This window comes from Athene noctua, chromosome 15 (genome assembly GCF_965140245.1).
Source record: "Athene noctua chromosome 15, bAthNoc1.hap1.1, whole genome shotgun sequence".
Taxonomy (NCBI): Eukaryota; Metazoa; Chordata; class Aves; order Strigiformes; family Strigidae; genus Athene; species Athene noctua.
The window spans coordinates 18,670,834-18,691,583 of record NC_134051.1 but is presented as its reverse complement, the minus strand read 5'-3'; the positions used below and the strand labels follow the sequence as shown (position 1 = coordinate 18,691,583).

The 20,750-nt window shown below is 45.5% G+C and overlaps 1 protein-coding gene across 6 annotated transcripts in view; it reads right to left on the bottom strand.

Annotated features, from left to right (window-relative positions):
* Positions 1 to 20,750, bottom strand: part of GSG1L (GSG1 like) — a 57,659-nt gene that overhangs the window by 978 nt on the left and 35,931 nt on the right. Inside the window, exons 1-4 of one of the 6 annotated variants that reach the window (XM_074919398.1) lie at positions 20,154 to 20,343; positions 19,745 to 19,856; positions 14,865 to 15,032; positions 341 to 946 (exon numbers count right to left, since the gene is read on the bottom strand). In XM_074919398.1, coding sequence (XP_074775499.1) covers positions 341 to 946; positions 14,865 to 15,032; positions 19,745 to 19,845 — 875 coding nt within the window. In that variant the 5' untranslated portion in view covers positions 19,846 to 19,856; positions 20,154 to 20,343. Of the gene's footprint in view, positions 1 to 340; positions 947 to 6,175; positions 6,612 to 7,237; positions 7,446 to 8,007; positions 8,076 to 14,864; positions 15,033 to 19,744; positions 19,857 to 20,153; positions 20,344 to 20,750 lie in introns of those variants that run through there. The other 5 variants (XM_074919402.1, XM_074919401.1, XM_074919400.1 and 2 more) reach the window with 5 other exon arrangements.

The following is a 20,750-nucleotide window of genomic DNA, read 5'->3' as shown; positions in this document are numbered from 1 at the left end:
CTAGGGAGAGGTGTGCTTTCTTGTTTGGAAGGAAATGAGGCACCTTAAAACTCTGCCCTGTTGGAGGAGCTGAGGTTGACAACTGGCCCAGGGATGGTCTGTAATCAGGTCTGGAAAGCTAAATGAATGCACGGAAAATACGGTATTTTGCTTCTTGGATAACAGGGTTTAGTGGAACCACAAGGTAGTTACTGGAAAACAAACACTGGGAACATCTAAATCATAAAAGATATTTACTTTTTTTTTTTTTTTTTTTTTTTTTTTTTTTAATGGGGGGCTCTTAATGACCTTATACGAAGTTATTTGAGGAATTAAATATGTGTATGGCCTGGATACATACCTTTCGTGATCAGGATCTTCCAGATCTGATTCAAACCCCTTTCCTGTATTCTTTAATCCAGTTTTAGAATAGCCAGGAGACTGGGATCTCTCTTCAGGAGTCATTGTTGCTGGAGGCCTTGTGCTTTTCCTGTTTGGGGTCAGTGTGTGATCTGATGCTGAAGCTTGTACGTTTTGTGCTGTGTAAGGACAAAAGGTGTAGAAGGAAGTTGCATTGATCCCTGGACTGACTGCAGAGGAGTCAGAGTATTGCTGTGGCTTGGCTGAGCTGTGTGTTAGACTGAGCCTGGGGGTGGCTGGGCAAGATGCTGGAATAGTCCTTGTTCCGAGTGGGCTGGAACACGATATTGCTAAATTTTTAACTCTTTGCTCAAATGGTTGAGGGTTTGGTGATTCTCCTGGGGCCAATCTAGTGATGGAGGCAATGTCCAGCAGGGTTTGATCCTGAACCATGGAGATCTGACTGGTCGGTTCCGATGAAAGTGAAGAGCTGCTTGATGTGTCGCTGGAAGAGCTTGACGTAGCGAATGGGGGTATTTTCTGAGCATTATGGTCACTCCTGTTCCTCTGCGTGCTAGTGACATTTAGAGCTGGGTGTTGTGAAGCCCTAAAGAAAGACAAACACACACTTTTTCCTCTGGACTGGGCTAAAGGCTTATAAGAAAATTTTAGGCTTATCTTGGGGACAATTTTAAGCCTGTTTCCCATAACTGCATTTGTTTCTCATGTCTGTGTAAAACCCTCTGCTTCTCGTGACCAAGAACAAAGTCTATGAGAATAAGGCACATAAATTCAGGACCAGTTCCTCCCTGGTGCCAGCCAAGCATTTGTCAGCTATCATCAGTGCAAAAATCACCGGCACATCAATGTTCTTCCCAAAAGCCGCAGAGCTCTGCGAGAACCAAGGATCTGGTGCTGGGGAAGGGCAGGAAGGGAAGAAATCTGCTGGCTAATTGCCTGTGACAAATGCCAGTAAGGACTCAAAGCGATAAAAACCTGGCTTGCAGGTTCTCACAGCACTTGCCCTTGGTCATCCCTGCAGGGTGCGAAGACCTGCCTTCACCTCGGACCAGCTTTAGTCTCCTGGTAGCTCAGCACGGTTACCCAGTGATTTAGGGGATGAATAAACAGGAAAGATAAAAACAGAAGGGCAGCACAGAATGACATCATTGTTCCTGTGGTGACATTGTAGGACATTTTTTTTTTTTATACAGCTCAGTGTGTTAAGGACTTTTCTTTGCCTCCCCCCCAAGCTGTAGACTGTGTACAGGGCTGAGCAGCTATTTGAGGTGGCTGGAAATGCCAACCGCACGGGATGTCAGACTACCCCTCCTGAAGATTCCTGTACTTTTCTCCTGGCTGCTGCCAGGCAGGAGAGATCCTAATGCTTTTTTTTTTTTTTTTCTTTTTCCTATGACTAAATTTTACTTAGTTTGGCAAGACGGGTGTCAAGAGAGGAAGATGTACCCTTGTAGCCTGGAATTGTCCTGATAGGTGGCAAATGCAGCTAGAAACGCCTTGACCTTGAAGGGGAACGCAAACATACCCACTGTGCAGATCATGATTCAGGATTTCTAACAGCCAAAGGACATGACAAACTTTTGTAGCAGTACCAGTGTCCAACTGAATCTTCTTGTGCATCTGGTATATTCATATTCATCTTGTGGTGGAAGACAGCAGAAGATCCTAGTCTGGGTGGGTTATATGAGATCTGATGCATGAAGTCCTGTCCTGTTAGTACCCGTGGCTTGAATTAGCTACGTATTCACTTCTCCACCTCCCTGCATCTTTCTCAGGGCTGGATGCAATTAAACACCAAATTTTTAAGGTCCTAAAGAGCATGCCTCACACTTGCTGGCTTCAATAGGGTTAATAAAGGCCTTTGCTAGATCACAGCGGAATTATCAGATTTAAATCAAATTTAGAGGTTTTATAATTGGAAAAGCAGACAGTAACAGAGTTAGTGCATAAAAATAGAGCCAAAAAAGAAGCAGAAAATGAGTTATATAAAAGGCAGGTGGGAAACCAAAGACACACATGTCAGAGGGAGTGCCTTTCCCCAGAAGCGCCTTGCTTTCGTAAACTGGCTGAGCAGGGGTGGAAGACAAGAATTGCCAACTAGATACAAGGAAAAGCTTTTTCACCCTGAGGGTGTTTGAACACCGGGACAGAGGCCAAGAGAAGTACTGGGATCTCCATCCTTGAGAACTCAACTGGGCAAGGAACTGAGGAGCCGGATCCAGCCCGGTCTGATGGACATGCTGTGAGCAAGGGACTAGAGAAGAGACTTCCAGAGGCCCTCTTAGTTTATGATTCGTTCTGCCTAACTATGAAAATAACTTATTTCCCCCATTTTCCCTTTCTCCTTTCGCTTTTCTCCCCTCCAAGTCCCATCTCACCATCCTTCTCTTCCATTGGAGTCTTTGGGCTGTCCCCTCCCATTCTGACTTTATAGTGCCTGTTGCTGGAGAGTTCCTCATCAATAAAAAGGTTTTTAAAGGAAAACCAGTGTTACTTGCAGCCCTCTGGCTCAGACGGGTTGCCAGCCCTTCTTTGCATAAGTCAGAGTTGGCAGGTCAGGAGGAGTGGCCTGTGGGAGGGGGGTAGCCCGGAGCTGGGTGTCTGTGTGGGATCGCGTTGTTGTTTCTCAGTCTCTCCTGAAAGCAAGGAACCACGGCTTGCAGCGTGTTTGGTCATGATGTGGAGGTGTTCAGAAAGCTGGAATCTGGCACAGCTGAAGCTGATTGTTCATTTCTTGCCAGAGTGACTCAGAAACCTGGTAAACTTGGGAGGTTCTGGCTGGAGAGGAGCATCCCCGTGGCCCAGGGAGCCGGTGGGGAGGGAGCTGCCTGCTGGCTCATGGGCCGCTCTGGGACCGAGAGGAGCGGAAGAGGGTGATGATCTGGCACAGAGAACACACCATCGCCAGTTATTTAAATCAGAGCCAAATCTCAGGCATGCCTCCATCGTCACTACAAAACCCCCCAGTCAGGGAACACTTTTTTGCTGCAGCAAAGTGTTGGAAACTTATTCCAACAATTGCGAACCCCATTTTAAGGTAACTAAAATAAAAATGCATGTTGTAACTTTTTTTTGTTGTTAAAAATATACGTATTTGTCCTCAAATATCTTACACTGTAAAACTATCTGCACATTGAGCAACAATACCTACATTCTGGGGGGAAAATATAAAACGTACCATAACTGAAAGGCTATTTGGGTGCATATGCAATCTGAAATACTTCATTTCACATATTTAGCAGTGTTGGACAGGGTTGGCTTTTTGTGTTGTTATTGGTTTTGTTTTTTTTTTTTGTTTTTTTTTTTTTTTTGTTTTTTATAAATCCGGGATTAGCTATAGGAGAACATTTATTGAAAGATGCAATTTAAAAGAGTGACAAAGAACATGTTTCATAACTAATCTCACTGAAATTTATATAAGAAACATTTCCAAGTCACCGGTGCACTGGAGGAAACAAGAAAAAGTAATATAAACTATCATTTTATTTTTCTTTCCTTTTCCACCCCTTAATTTTCACTGGCTGTGGTGCTAAACATGGGACTGAATTTACTTTTATCATCATGCTTATCTCGGAAGCAGAGGAGCTGGCTGTTTAAGAAACAATCTGAAGCTTGTTAAAGTAAAATGTCAGCCTGGATTTTAGCAGAGGTAAATGAGGACAGAACTGAGACCTGTAACTTGGGAGTTTCCTGGTGGGCAAGGGTTTGCCTGAAGACAGGAATGAAATTCCCATTGCTTTCAATATAGCGAGGCTGGATCTTAGATCTGTAACCATGGTGCTTTATCAGAGGTTGGTTGTTTTTTTTTTCCCACCTGTTTTCATGTGGTGAATCACTATGAACTGAATAAATTACAGGAAGAATTGCAAGACCTGGAGTTGAAATCAATGCTGACATGAAATAGGAAGGTGATTGCAGCTGTCAGGTATCTCCACAAGGAGAAACCTTGACTCAACTTTGAGCGACACTTCAAATGCGTCAAGCCCTTGTTGTCTGCCTCCTTCCAGCCCTGTGCTGCTCAGCATATAAAGCATGTTCCCCGTTGTCAGAGTGACCTTGTCTGCCGTCTGTGCCTTGCCCTCTCCAGCTGAGCTTCTGCAATAGACTTTTTCTAGCACTGAATTTGGAGAGATTTGAAAGTTGCCTGCAAATCCAGTGCCACTTCCCTTCTGTGGCACTTGCAACCAAGAAAAAACAGTGGATTTTTTTTTTTTTTTTTTTTTTTTTTTTTTTTATGAATCATTTCCACCATGTTTTAATTCTGGAGTTCTTCTAATGATCTTGTCTGAATAGAAAATTATGACAACGTGCTTTACAGTGGAGCACTGAAGGGCTGGTTGCATAAATCTTACTGGAGACAGCCAGGGGTGGGAGGATGGTAGAAGAGCTGTGGGATGGACCCAGGGGAAATGCCTGCAGGGTGATGATATGAGAATAAAATTATTTTTTTTTTCAAGGCCTCCTCTTTGTCAGGTGACTCTCCTAAAATGCCCACACTGCCAAAACAGTGACTATATTATTTTTTTAATGCTGAATTAATTTTGAGTAGTCTTTCAGTTTTCAATGAGAAAAGCTGGTGTCCTGGACCCTGGGTTTATCTGCCTCAAATAACAAGCAAGGCTTTTAGCCATGGACAGTAGGAATAGGCAGTTTCCTGCTCAGCTCTTGGCTCTTCTGAGCTTCCTGTCTCCTCTTTGGCTGTGCCACCTACCTGTCCATCCTTGTCCTTGGTGATATTTCTCCCACCTCTCTCTCTTGCCCCTTGTTCTACATCTATCACCCATACCTCTCCCATCTGCCCCGTGGGTCCCAGGCACGTTGATCTAAGCACCAGGCTCATCATATTAACGTCCAGTGGTGGGAAAAGACTGGAAGAGAGGGTGGAAGTGTCAGATGTCAGTGACATACAGATGTCTGAAATCAGGTCCAATTGCTGTCTGGAGCCTAATAAGAGTGAGCATCCCTTGGTAATAAATAACTCTGCAACAACCAAAAAAAAAAAAAATCCTGACTTGAAAATTCCCCTTCTATCATTTTCGTGTAGCGACTCTGCTCAACTCGTGCATTGAGATCTGCAAGCCCTGCACATCTGAAGGAAAAAGTTGAGACCTCCAAGGTCAAAAACGACAGCAAATAGACCTAAGAGTGTTTATTGCTTTGCAATGGAAATGCTAAGTTTGCTATGAACAAAACATGACTGGGGATATTAGATATATAGGGGCCAGCACCATATGTTTGCACAGGAAGGCAGCTTGGTGAGAGCAGAGGATGCCAATTTATAGCTAGAGCTCCCTGATGCTGTTCTTATCCCAGCTCAGGCGCGTTTAAACCCTGTAAAAGGAAAATTATAGCTTAGCGATGGACATTAAGTGGTTTAATAGAGAATTACCAAGACTGAATATTACATTGCCCCGATCAAGACTCCTCTGGAATTAAGGTTCTGATGAAATTTATAATTTAAGTGCATTTCTCAAAATGGATACCTTAGTCTTGCCGACAGAGGAACCGTTGCCTCTCAACAAGGACAGATGCCCTGTTTTGTCTTTGTGGAAGGACAGAAAAAAAGCATGGTGTTTGAGGATGAGTGAATATTCCTTATATGCTTTTTTTTGGTTCAAATTAGAACAGCCTCAGAGGATTTCTAAGTGAGGGCAGCTGACAAGTCCTCCAGGGTATGAAATGCTGGTTGAAGTGAGCAACAGGAATAACATCTGGTGACACGTCTTTGTGTGCTACTGGTACAGGACCACCTCTGTGTGAAGAGTTCAAAAAGAGCTCAGAATGATCTGCCAGCATTTACTCTGCTAGTGGAACGCAGGAGGTGAGTTAACCAAGCAATGGCGAGGACTTGGTCTGTTCTAGGAGATGTGCCCTCTTCTTTCATACAAACAGGTCCTTGGGCAACCAAAGGGGCAGTGTAACCTCTGTGGCTTCTCTGCCTTTAGCAAAGCACTTCGGATGTCGTTCTCTTGCCATTAGCAATTCTCTGCTGGCCGTGAGCTCATTGCACGGGTAACGCGACAAGGAAGAGTGGGACTGTGTGAAGATAGAAACAACATTAAGGAGGATCCTCTGATCAGGTACACGCCAGTTATGGCTTGATGGGGCTTGTTGCAGGAAGGAGACTTTCCTCTGAAGGTTGTGAGGCTTTGTGCCATCCTGAGCAGCAGTAACTAACGTCCTTTCCTCCCCAATAAGCATGAATAATGAAGATGCTGAAGCTTAAGTTGGATTCATAAGTAACCTGTGAACTGAGAGCAGAACTTCACTCATGTCATTTTATTAATATTGATCTGATTTCATTACAGGAGGTAACAGTAGCTGAAACTGATGTCATACTGAAGAATGGTCACTGTTCTTTAACCTGATACCGGACTTGTCGTTTGCAGTTTGCTTTTACAGTGCTGTCAGCACACCTATGGAGGTAAGCTATGTGCCCTTTAAATTGGAGTACTGGGGCAGGGCTGGGCATAGAACCAACAGAGCCTTGTTTCCATTCCTTGGAACACCTACCGTCAAGAATTGTTATTTGTTCTTTGAAACAAAGACTTTTGGACAGTCTTCAGAATGAAACAAGCACGTTTGATCACTAGCCAGTAGCTTGGCAGGTAGGGAACGTTTCTTGGGAAACATGACCCAGATCGATTTTGTACTAATAGACATTTTCAGGCCTGTGAAAATGAAGGATGTGGATCTGCCTGTGGAAAGGTCCATAACTGACATGACATTTTCAAGGAGCAGGCGTTACCAAGTGAGCTGATGACAAAGTGGGCTGGAGAGCAGTGCCAGCACTATCATGCCTGTGGGGAGACCACCTGCAGTGACATTGGACTGGAGAGCTGTTCCAGCAGGTCTGATGAGGGACCAGGACCCTCAGTTATTAGAGTTCTGAACACCAAGCTTCCATGAGTATGTGGCTGAGATGTGCATCTCAGCAAGAGAGAGGCAGTGAAAAGCTTTTGAGGTTTCCAAATTTTAATAGCGCAGAGTCAGTAAGTCACTTTCCCAAGTCTCCCTCCTGCTGAATGAAGAATCACTTGCTCTCTTTGCAAGGAAATAGATGCATGAAATGGCACACATCTTTCCTGGAGAATAAAGGAAAAGTATAGTATTCAGAGCAGGGCAGGAGCCGTGCTCCAATATTGCTCCGTACGTTGAAGCACTGATTCCCATGGCTTAAAGCAAGAATTTTTGCACACACTGAATAAAAGCACAGCAATTTTCTGAGTAAGTGCAAGAAATGGCATTAATTATACTAATGTTATTGTCTACCAAAGCTGCTTTCAATCATTTTTATATTTAATAGCATGCATCATCATGTATTGGTGATAAATATAGATGAAAAAGGTAGTGATAATGGAAGTTATACAGGTGTAAATTAGAGCATATTTTTTATCTACTATGAAGTCACCGCTTCTTGAGATAACATAAAATTACAGGATATGAGCACATCCTAAATTGAATCCTGGAGGATTTTGTACGGTTCGTATTCTAGTTGATTATCGTTTCGGCAGCGTTGCCTGGGAAAGTTACAAACCTCACTTTCCATAGCTTCCTACTCCAAACCTTATTCTGAACCCCAAGTTGCCAGCGTGGGGATGGTACAAGCCATTGTGCATCGGACACATTCAAGCCATGGTCACTTACTATTTGGGGAGCAGCTATGGAGGCACTGTAACCTCAGGTCCCCAGCCTCAGCCCTCTCCTCCTCAGCCCTGGAAAAGAGAATATAGAAGTAGCACCTTTAACAGAAACGAAGGCTGCTCCCAAATGTACAGAAACGGAAGGGTCAAAATCAATAAGAGTACAACATACCTGGGCTCCTCCATCTATAGCCAGCCAGGCCCATTATGGAGATCGTAATGGTCCCAGGAGGGGCTTGGGTCCACGGGCTCTGCCCCTCTGGGGGGGAAAGCTCATGTAAAGCGGCCATGGGGAATAGAAATGAGGGGCTCAGGGCTGCGTCTCTCCCACTCTTTCACTCTTCAGGCTGAATCTAAGCGTCGGGGACTAACAGCATTGTGCAGTACGTGTGTGTTGAAAGTGGGTATGTTGCTAGTGCTACAGCATTTATGTGCCAGTCCGTGTAATTTTCCAGAAGGAACAGCTCTGTGGATAAACCTTCCTGTGTTGCAGAATAAAGTACAGAATAAATCCAAGGCGGGACATTACACTCATCCCTGTGCGCTAATAAAAGGTGAATAGTCAGATTGGAAATTCTTACTGATGTCCACATGAAAAGACACTGACTCTGTAAATGGGATGTATGGTAGGTCAGTAGCTTAAAACTGGTTCAGATATCTGGGTGACCAAGGAGGAAATCAGAGCAAAAGGTTGGCATGTCTTTGGAAAGCACTGATATGATCTGCACGACATCTTATGTGAGTACAATGGAGTTAGAGAAAGAAAGCTGTGAGTAAGATACGGTCAGAGAAATGTAGGAAAAAGGAAAAAAAATGGCTTATGCTATGAATTGGAAAGTTCTGATTCTCATTGTGTTTGGAGTAGTCTGGATTTATTATCTCTGCACTAGCTTCAATCCTGCTGTCTGGTTCAAACTGCTCCTAGCACTTCAAAACTACATTTTCTATCCCTGCAAAGACATTTTGTCTGCTCTGGTATCAATGGCACTTTGAACTCAGTTCACTCCAGAATTTCACCAGGTTGGTTTTGCAGATCAGAGTAAAGGTTCAGTCAGCAAGAAAAATGTGAAATCAGCTCCAGTGCCACGATGGGTGTTGATGGACAGCTGCAAGCTGGCAGATGCTGTGCTAGGGATGAGGGAACTGGGGAAGGCTGAATCTTCCGGGTTTACTTGCTAAGTTTGATTGTTGGTTTAACCGTCCCCAATAAGTGAGATTTGCTTCGCAGGGAGCAGAAGGCTGTCAGCCTGGAGACGGGGCTGTGCTGATCTCTAGGGGCCCCTCTCCCATGGGTGCCAGGATGGGGGTTACCCTCCTCACCCCCGGCTGCAGCGGCTTCAGCTCCGGTGAGGCTCAACAGCCCTGGCCCGTGCAACCTGGCCAGGCAGAGATGCATTTCAGAAAGCTGCTACTCTTTCTCCTCTTGTCAACAGTAAAAGGTGGCAATGGGTAATTCGAGTTTTCTCATATCGCTTCACTGACTTTTCATCCCTAGCTCGAGGCAGTGACTAGCTCTACACAAGGAACTTGCCTGGGTTTTATTCCCACCCTTTCAGACCCCCTATCCCTGACCCCAGGCTTAAACCCTCACGTACTCTCACCCCAAGTCTCTGCATTCCCTTGCCCCAAATCTCCCTCCCCGTAGCTGCAGCCTCCGTGCTCCAGCAGCTGTGACTGGAGGGTCTCCATCTGCCCCACTGACACTTTCTGCCTTGGCCCCAGCGTACCAAAGGGGCAGAGGTGAAAGGTTTTCTTCTTTACCTGAAAGCAAAGCCCACCAGAGTTCTGGGAACTGGGAAAGGTGGTGGGGAGTGCCTGAAAGGGGCTTTTTTTAATACGGTAAAAAAAAAAAAAAAAAAAAAAAAAAGCAAGAAACTGTGAACAAGCTTGGGCAAGGCATTCGATATGAACAACCTGCCTACACTGTCCCTTGCCTGAACAGATGTGGGGATAGTGTTGGTGTAGCCAGTTGGTCTAAGTGAGCACAATTCCTGTAAACGTATCCTAATTATCACACAGCCATATGGACAAAGCTGCTGAAACTGCTACATCTGCTACTGCTTTCGAGCTTGCCTTCCTCTCACTGCCTTTTTAAATCCCCCAGACTAGATGGTTGTACATTTATTCGATGATACACTAAGCAAGCTGAAGATCTGACAGTCTGGGTGCACTGGAGTCAGTGCTGCACTGGAAGGATCACCCCAGTCCCCTGCTTGTGGGTCTCATTTTCTCATGGCCTTACAGGTACACTTGTGCAGGGTAGGGAGGAAAGTGTGGGATGTCATGGCATGACCCTGCTGTGGAGCAGTGACAGCTCTGGGGCAGCAGGCAGTGGCAAAGGGACAGTGGCCCTGGAACCGTTATCTGTGTGCTGCAGGGCCACAGAAGCCAAACAGCTGGGCAGTGGAGGAGGAGAAGGCCCTGGCATGTCGACATTCCTTCAGCTGACTGTCCCAGATCAGACTATATAGGAGAGAACAAAAAGTCCCCGTCCCTTTGACTTATCGGGAAGGATCCTCAGAGCAAAGGAAACAGAAAGATCTGTGGAGAGTTCCCGCTCTGCTAACTGGGGTGGACTGGAGACAATGGACCATGCTCGGGGTGCTATGGGGCAAGAGTATTCATATGAAACAGAACAGAAAGAGAAATTGAGAGGGAAGGGAGATGCCTGTTATGAACTGACACCTAATAAACTAAAAAAAATGAAAAAGATGAGCAAAAGTTATAGACAAATATTCAGATAAAAGGAAAACCAGAGAACGCGGAAGGACAGCCAAGAGTAGGACAAAGACTGAAAGCTGACATGTTGCAGATAATTCTACTGATAATTTCATAGAACATTTAATACACGAATAATACCTCCAAGCCTGTATTATTTACCTGTTCTGTTTAGAGCTACTCTTAGGGCTGTCGTATCTTTTAAATCGGAAGAGTTGCAATATCTTTTGATTTTATGGTATGAACTACAGTCTGCTTTGTCTGGACTTTTCAAAGGCCTGAGAAGGAAATAATTGTTGAATATAACATCATGAATATTTGGTTTTTCAGGAGCTGTTTAAATGTTTTCCCAGTGATGGAAGCAGTACGATGCTTAGCTGCTGAGAGGCAAAGCCTGTGCCTGTGCAGGTCGTCAGGGAATCTGGCTGTCTCTAAGCTGCCTCTGTTTGCGGCCTGGTTGTGCTTAGGTGTGCACTTAGGCCTGGATTACTCTATGCGCTGTTTAAGGTGGAGTCAAACCAGGCTGTGGAGCAGCATTTGGGCTGCACACAGATACTCATGTAGTTTTAAAGGTCTTTGCTACGTTCTTAGGCTGCAGGGACTGAAGTTAACAAGCAGCAGCAATGGTGCCTGTGCGAGGGGAGGGGATGGGTGAGCTGGTGCAGCAGGGTCAGGACAGCAAAGCCTCCCTTGGCCTGGCTCATCCCCTGCATCGCCTGCGCTGGGTGTGAACAGGGTGTGCACTCGTTCAACCGGGAGCTCTTGAGGGAGCACTTCAGCTCTTTCATCTAGAACATCTCTAGTAAACCTTCTGTCTTATATGCAGTTAATTGCTATTAAAATTAAGTGAAACACAATTATGTTATGTTTGATGAAGTACTTGGAAGATTAGCAGTATTCTACTGTCAGTATTCTTCAAAAAGCAAATTTCTTCTCAGGGAGAAGGGGCCTGCAGAAGAATATTCCAACAAAAAAAACTTTTATCAGGCAAGATGGGGCTAACACTTTTCTTCCTTGTCTCCCAGAAGATGAAGTGCAGCTGTTGGGAATAATGATAAAGCTTTCACTTTCACCAGAAATACGTTGCTCTTAGAAAACTGCCTATTGCACAAAGTCTATTCACCACAGGGGCTGGCTGACGTGCGTGCAGCGGGTGCTGGATGTGTACCGAGGCAAAGGAACATGCAAAGAGGGTGCTGGTATGTACAAAGTGACTGGAAGGGAAGAAAGGCTGGAGGGTTTTATTTATGAGATATGAAAAGGAACATGGAGGTGTAGGAGTAGGAGGGAATGTGAAGTATCCCTGGGTACGTGCACAGGAAAGAAAGAGAATTGGAGTTATTTTCTGTTTGTGCAAAGGAAGATGGGAGCTGGAGGGAGTTGTGTGCTTGCTGGGACTGCTGGCACCCACAGCATGTCCCAACACTGGGCTGCCAGTTGGTCATCCTGGGACCCCTGCACTCTCAGAGTATTCCCAGGTCACAATCGCAAAGCTGATCATGAATATGCTAATTTTTTTTTTTTTTTTTTTTTTTTAAATGGATGTAATGCTGCACAGCTTTAAAACTCTGGAATGATCCCATGGTAACACTGTCTCTGGGCTTCTTATTATGTATTCAGATACAACAATTAAAATAATGCGATATAAAAAAAGAAAGTCGTAATCATGAAGTTTGGGAACACCACATGCTTGAGCTGTGTTTGCCAAGTGTGTGTGGAGGGGCTTGGAGGATGTGACCAACAAGTGACTTGTTCACACAGATTCACAATGAAGAGGAAGGACAGAATAAAATGTACAGTTCAGTCATGACGTGGTGGAGACAGAGCCTTGTCTCTGTGTCCCGCTCAGGGTGCCTCTGACCTGTCTACAGAGCAGTCACAAGGAACAGGCTGCTCTGTACGTGTTGCATAATATGGGACTTGTTTTGGATGATACGTATAAAAGAAGATTTAAAATCCACATTGGTTTGTACTGGCCAAGGTGGGACTTGTAACTTGCCTTGGGTATATACGTGTTGAATACCTGCCTCGGTAAAGTTCAAACCTTCCTGCCAAGAGAACTTCAAATGTCTTGATGCTGCTTTCAGCTTGAGGTCATTCCTTGGGGCCCCTCACCTGTTTATCCAGCCTGTTGGGGTGATTACAACTAGTCCAGCAGGGATCTGGTTGCAGTGTTACGTGGTCTGGAGTTACAGGTAGGTAAGAAGGGGCGGGGAGGGCTGTGTAACATGGCAAGGGCGAGAGGAATCAAAATCAAACCACGCTGTGCCTGTGTGAGACAAAGAGCTTTACTGTCCTCCGTGCCACTAATGGGTTTTGCTATTTACTGTTTCGGAAAGGGCAGTAGTGGAACGTTATCAAGTTTCCTTAGCAGTGCCCGATGTAACTCAACTTAGTTGCTGACCCTTCTGCCAATCTCCATCCGCAATTCTCGCTTCAGTAATTCAGCGGACTGTTTTCCCTCGGCTGACTGTTTTCCCTCAGCTGACTCTTTTCCCTCGGCTGACTGTTTTCCCTCACTGATTTCTGATTTCTCCTGAGGCACATGCTGACCACTTCCTCTTCACTGTGTCTGTTTTTTTTTTTTTCTCACACACAAAATTTTTAAAAATTCACTGTCATCTCTAAATGCAAAATTAGAAAAATCATGGTGGTTTGACTCATTTCTCTCATCCTCCCAGGCTGTCTGAAAGGTAGAGTGAAAACTTGGAAATCGGTAGAGGAATACCTATAACAATGGAAACTACTAGTTAAGGTTGGGTAACCAAAGCAAAGCAATAAGCATGGAAGTTCTCTCATTCTTCCTGCTCAGCAGAGCTCCTCACTTTACTACTAAAATGTTTGATCATTTCAAATCTTCTGTCTTCTCAGAGCTTCCCAACCACTCTCTTTTACCACTGAGAAACTGCCACATTGGTCAGAAGAACCAGAATGAATCCTCCTTATGTTTTCTGTCCCCAAAATATTACGTCCAACCATAGGCTTTTGGTGAGGATTCTCTGTACTTATCAGCTCCTCATTCCATGAAGGTACCCCTGTGGAGTCCATCACACACCTTCCCCGCTGTGTAAGGTCAACATTTGTGTGTTCTTCATGTTCTGAAATTTTAAGTAAAGCCTTAATCTCCTCACGAAAGAAGGAGGGCACCAAGTATCCCAGTGCAGACACATGCACCAGCTGAGTGCATGGGGTGAGCAGTGCAGCCAGTGGGCAGCGTGTGGTGACGGGCAGAGTGAAGGAGTATCTCTGGGCGTTCAGGGCTCAGATAGGACTTAGAGTCCATCAAAGACCCTGGTAGCAGTGTGGGTGGCACTGTGTGGATGTTTCTGCAGTGAAATATGATGTATGGGCTATACTTGTGTGGAGGAGCTCAGGAGGAGGGTGGGTTGTGTGGAGGAGCTCAGGAGGAGGATGGGTTGTGTGGAGGAGCTCAGGAGGAGGATGGGTTGTGTGGAGGAGCTCAGGAGGAGGATGGGTTGTGTGGAGGAGCTCAGGAGGAGGATGGGTTGTGTGGAGGAGCTCAGGAGGAGGATGGGTTGTGTGGAGGAGCTCAGGAGGAGGGTGGGTTGTGTGGAGGAGCTCAGGAGGAGGATGGGTTGTGTGGAGGAGCTCAGGAGGAGGATGGGTTGTGTGGAGGAGCTCAGGAGGAGGATGGGTTGTGTGGAGGAGCCTAGGATGGGCTGTAGGTATGTGGATGTGGAAGATGGCAACTCCAAAGTGGCCTAGTGGTGGCTGGAAAAGGTCTCAGTAGCCATTAGGATTAATTGGGAGGTGACTATTACATGTGCTGAGAAAGGATGGCTGTAACATTTGTTATATCCCCACAATTTTACCTTTCCAGAGAGGGAAAATCATCTTGATAGGGAAAATCATCATTAATTCCTATGAATCAGATGCATACCGTAATGACTTGTCGGTCTTGTGTTTTAACTGAGTATATAAGAAAAGGCAGGCACTGGGACATCACAGAATTTAAGAAAAAACATATCAAGGAGGATCTTTTGTGTTTGTCTTTAACACAGATCTTCTCCAAGTATACCAGAGACTTCACCCACATGTGCTGAAGTAGGTGAGAGCCTGGATTTTCTGAGACTAGCAGAGTCCATGAGAAACTCCACTGATGGAGCAACTGACTGCACTGACCTTTCTCTGAAGTACTTGATGGCTTCCTGGTCTAGGAAGTTCTGCTCTTCTCGAAAGCCCTGCTCAAAGATTTTGCGCTTGTGTCTGAACTCAATGACAGTCTTAGTGTAAGAGTTCAAGGTAGTAACGGAGGCCGCCATGCAGCAGGTGAAAGAGCCCCATGCCAGGCTGTGGAGAGAGAAACCAGCAGACAGAGCTGGGTTAAGACAGCAGCTCATGTTATAGTTCTGACGCCAAGAGACACACATACACAAGATGCGACGAGGCAGGTCAGTCAGGGGTGACAAACCCGGTCTCTTCATCTTACCTCCAGTGACCTGTGGCACAGGCTCAGGCGTGCAGGTGGGATGTGGGGCTAGGGGCTGGGCACAACTTTCATCCCACGGAAAACCAGGGGTCAGAGTGCGAGTGTGAACACTTGGTGCACGCCGACAGAAGAGTCAAACACCTCTTGATTTGCCTTTGAAATGTTTCAGAGCCTTGCAACAAGTGCTAAAATCTACAGGGCAGTAATGAACTCCCTGAAGGAGTAACGCCCCAGAGAGCACGTCTTTGGACCCGTGGAAGTTCTCCAGCAACCACGGGAGACGGACTCTGCACAACACTACTGCCAGGATGGTTTCTATCCCAGGTTTTATGCTTTCAACAGACTACTCTATTTCCTTCTTTCCTGGTTCATGGACATTTCTAGCATTCCTGGCTTACATCTGGTCTGTGAAAGCCTGACCAGAATAGAAGACAGCACTTGCATCGTGTGGAGAGATCCAACCTGAGGGCAGTGCCCCGTGTGCAGCCAATGCTGGTCAACCTTGGGCAGCCAGTGGCAGGACACCTGCACGTAGCGACCAGGAGCATGGTGAGACAGAGGGAGAAGGAAAATGGAAGAAAAAAAAGCGACTGCCCCAATGCCAGCCCGGACCAGCAGCAAGTCCTTGTCCTGGGTCTCCTGGCAAGGAGAGTTCAGCTGGGAGCTGCTCTGCTTCCTGCTCGTGGACTGGGTTTCCCCCCCGGGTTCCTTCTGCCCTCCCTGCACATCTTTCCTCACTGATCTCAAGTTCGGATGTGGCTGGAGGGAACTCATGACCCCAAGGAGTTTAGATGCTTTGTGAGCATGAAATGGGGCTACAAAAAAAAAAAAAAAAAAAAAAAAAAGCACTGAACTCCTCCTCTCGTCTGCAGAGCTTATCTGCGTTCAGGCTTCCCTTGACTTCACATTCAGCCCATCAGCTCCAGCTACACGTAGTTCACAGTGGCTTCCTAACTAACTTGGATTAGCTTAATCGTCTGTGGCAGCTACTTTACCTGCTCCTTGCTTTCACCTTTTCTATAACCAAATTGAACATTGATATAAATTATGCAGAACAGAAAGAATACAGACACAGCAGCGTTATCTTATAAATACGCATTATCAACAGAGCCCTCAGCATGAGCTGGTTTCCCATTCTGCAAAGGATCTGCTGACAAGGAAACAGTTTCTCATTTCAGATTAGGCAAAACTTGAAAAAGAACACATATTCGTGAACTGAAAAATCTGGGGTGGGAAAAAAAAAATATGTTTAAGTAAACAGAAACGGCTCGTTTCAATGATTTCAATATTCAGTGCATAAGAAGCCCTTTCGGGACGCCCATGGCAATGAAGCGTGCGGTGGCAGCCCTTTCCGAGTCATTTTTTAACGTGTTTGCCAGGTACGACCAAATGAGAAGGAAGTGCAGTGGGGTGATGACGTCCCCTTAGGTTTGCCATGGCTGGGTGGAGAAGTGGGAGGGAAACTCCTGTGTGAGTGTCCAGGCACAGGGAAGCCTGGCGAGTGTCCTCCTCCTCCACGGAGTGTGTGGAGAAGCTCTGACAGCTCTAAACATTTCCAGCTGGGCTCCTGAACAATAACCAAGGAGGAAGCCAGCTGAAATCACATGCTCCGCTGTGCCTGGCTGGTGCCTGGGGAATGACAAATGGAGGAAAATTTCTCTGGAAAGTTTCTGATAATTTCTAATCATTAACTCAGAAATACTGAAAAATTCAGAGAAGGAAATAGAGAATGAAGACTCTCAGTGTGACCCCAGAGCCAGCATTTCGTAAACCGTAATAATGAGACAATTATGATTAGTATGTTTTGGTTTTTATGGACCTTGGTGAACTGCTGTTTATTTTTAAGCGTAAAGAGTGGTTCTCCTCCCTGTAAGAGTTACGTCCCACATTAGGTGAAGACCTCTTTAACAGCAGTGCACCTCCATGCCAGCTGTGCCCCAGATGTGTTGGGAGGGCACCTATAGTGCCTCTGGCAGCTGAGCTCAGGGCTGTGCTCTCACGTTCCTTTGTGGCTCAAACAACACAGGGTTTTGTGTTTGTTTTCCTTCTAGAGGGGCTGAGCTTGAGCACCCACCAATCCTCAGAGCCACTGAAACCCCCTGCCTCAAGAATCCCCTGCCCAGTCCTGGCTTGTGCCAGAGCACGGACCAACCTCCAGGCATTGCCAGTGCCTTGGCAGTGGGGTCACGTAACAGGGACCAAGAGGTGGGTTTTCAATCTCGGCACATCAGAGCAGATCACAAACAGATCCCCATTTTGAGGAGAGGTATTTTTATCATTCCTGTTTAATAGAGGGGAGATAGTCACAGAAAAAAAAAAAAAAAATTCCCTTTGGCACTTGGGAAACAAATGGCAGCCTAGATCTCTGCTCATGCCCTTTGTCTCTTGGTTACGGGGAGGCTGGTCCCTGGCCCCACTTTTCAGTGGTGTTACCGTTCTCTCTGCTCTGAGAGGTTGCCCAGTAGGACGCTGCAGTGGTGCTTTTTTACAGAAGGCTGCAAATGTGCTGTTTACTGGTTCAGGGTTATTTAAAGTTCATGCTTCAGGCCATCACCCGAACCCAGAAGGAGATTCCTACATGTGCAGAGTTTCCAAACTCCACCAGGCTGGGTAGGCGCTTGGTTTTAACCCTTCTTAAAGAAGGTGTTCAGGTCTGGGTGATGCCAGAGGAAGGTCTCTAGTCCATACAGCAGTGGTTTGGTGTTGGCTGGAAGGAAGAAGCCTTGTTTTTCCTGGGTTTGAGTTTCAGACCTTCCTTTGCCAGGTCTGCTGCATGGCATGAGGGACCCCACGGCTGTCCTCAGGCTGCTGAGCACCACTGCGGGCTGACGGTGCTGCTGCTGTTCCCGTCTGTCCCGGGGAGTTACGGAGCTGATGTCCGCACCCTGCCCAGCGTCCTGCACAGGCACCTGCGTGGCCTTGGAAGGCGTGAGGGCAGCCAGGGAGGGCACCACATCTGAGCAGCGCTTTGTGGCAGCAATAGCTTGAGCTACTGAGCCAACGGTCACCGGAGTGAAGCTGAGGTCCCGCCTCAGGAACACGGGAAGAGCTGAATTGCTCCCTCACATCTGCCTGCTGGTGCGTAGCTCCAGCATCCTACCCAGTGAGGCTTAACCCAGGTCAGTCCTGGTCTTTAAACCAAAACCCTGTTGTGTGCTGGCTCTGGCTGCCCGGGGCGAGCTGCAGGCAGGGGATGCAAGGCCCGTGCTGGGACCCGGTGGGGACTGGGACAGCGGGGAGCACCCAGAGCTGCCATGGAGGGACACGGTGCCGGGCTCGGGGCGGCTCGCTGGGGGATGAGGGGCTCACGATGCCCTACAGGAGCCCTGAGCCTTTGAGGCCCCTTCTGAGACACAGGGTCTCTTGTCTTGCACAAGATGAAGGGGAATAATCTAATGAGTGCTTTATCATGTTAGACATTTAGCACCATTCTGAATTGTGAGTATTGTGGTAAATGATGAAATAGATTACTGAAGACAAATTAATAGATATATGCCTTATTATTTAAATATATTAATAATTATGCAATTATCCTGACATAATTCTTATAAATATTTTATATAAATAACAAAAATATAGGAATGCAGCATATTTATAAGTTCATCATCATATGCAATAAATATTCCTAACTGATACATAAAATAAGCTGTATTTTAAATAGAATGCGATTTATATTTTGTAACGCGTTACTAAAATGTTACTAACTCTTCCCATAAAACACAGTATAGTGAGGGAAGAAGCAAAGACTAATAATTCCCTACAGTGCCGTGCAGAAGAAGTATCTGTATTTATTTATTACTGTTAGGTTGTTGTCTCTGATTTGAGATGGAATGAAAGTAATACACTGTATTTAGAAATGAAAAAAAGAATTTTCCCTAGACATCCAAAGAGGCTGATGCCTCTAGAGGGATGTGAATGTTGTTTGCAGATATTTGTATTCTCCACAGTCTCCTATTCTTGTCAAGCTTCTTATAAAGTTGCAAGCGATATAACACAGTTGGCATATCCTGGCCAAATTATTTTTTATGTGATTTTGAAAGATAAATGGGAAAAGTAAAAAAAAAAAAAAAAAAAAAAGTCAGTTTCTAAAATGTCATGTCCATTTTCCCAAGCCTCCCCCTGCTCCACAGGGAAGCATCACGGTGCCAGGAGCACTGTGCCTTCCTCTGCAGTTGTTAGAAGTTGCACTATGAGGTTCAACCGAGACATTAATTAAAAACAAAAAAAAAAAAAAAAAAAAAGCTAGAAGTCTCCGAAATGCCATGGCAATTATGTACCTAAATTGAACTTTAATGAGAGTGCTCAATCTGTGTTGGTAATTGTGGCTGCTGTTTATTTACAAATGCTATGTACCTGCTGATAGGCACAGCTGCTGCTGCACAGGCACAGATAACTGTCCCCTACACCTCCACCGTTGTACGGCCACGGTGGGTTTTTTTTTTGCTCCTAGCATTTTTGGCAGCTGGAAACTCACATGTGTGTTCCTGGAAATTTGAGATGACATGTACAATCTCCCAACAGACCGATAGAACAAGTCAAAATAATTCAGATATTAACTGGTGGTGACACTTACCAGAAGGACCATCCATAGTCCCAAGAATGTGGTCGCCAGTCCTCTGGCCCAAGGCTGACTGTCACTTGGAAAACTTGAGTATACATCATGTGTGCCACCATCCCCAAGAGACCTGAGAAGCAGGGATTATAACAGGAATTTTTGTGCTAATGTTTTTTGTTTTTTTTTTTTTTTTTATAATTCTTGAGAGAGCTACTGCTGGAAGTGCTTTGAAAGCTCAAAAAAAAAAAAAAGTCTTTGTTGTACTTTTATGACTCCTATTCTACTGTGGAGGAGGGAACTGTATGGGCAGAGGAAAGGTGTGACTGAGAGCTCATTATTTTACATCATACTGAATTCTCAATTAAGAGAAGAGTTAAAGAAAGAAAATCGTTGAATAAAATGTTGCACAATTAGCATCGCCACCAACCTTGCTGCTGCAAAACAGGGGTATGCCACCCACAAGTTATCTCACTCAGCCCATCACAGACAGGCCTCAGGTAAGAGAATAAAGAGAGAGGCTTCTGTAGGCAATGAAAGATTGACTGTGTTAACGCCAAACAACGATATTTTATCCAAACAGTTGCTAAGATTTATAAATTTGAACACTTATAAAACACTTGGAAGTTACACAAAGAAGTGAAGTGAACTCAATAATCCTGGCGACGTGGGGTGAGAGGACACCGTAGGAATATTTTCGATGGTACAATACTGATGATGCTTTAGTGACACCGTTGTATTTTGCTGAGGTAACTACAACTGGGTGAGGACTAGACAGTGGATTAGACACTCTACTCACCGTGCTGTTACAGAACAGGGTTGCGGTTAAATCACGGGGTAGCCTGAGTTTGGTCTGTCACTTAGCTGGCCAGCACGGTTCTTCAGCTTAAGCAGAAAAAAACCTGCCCGAACTTTACATTTAGACATCACTCTGAGGAAAATCAAACCTCGCTTTTCAAGAAGCTGGTGACCGGGGTCAGCTCTGATGCTTGGAGAATTTTCTAGCTCTGGGAATTTGGGATGTGTC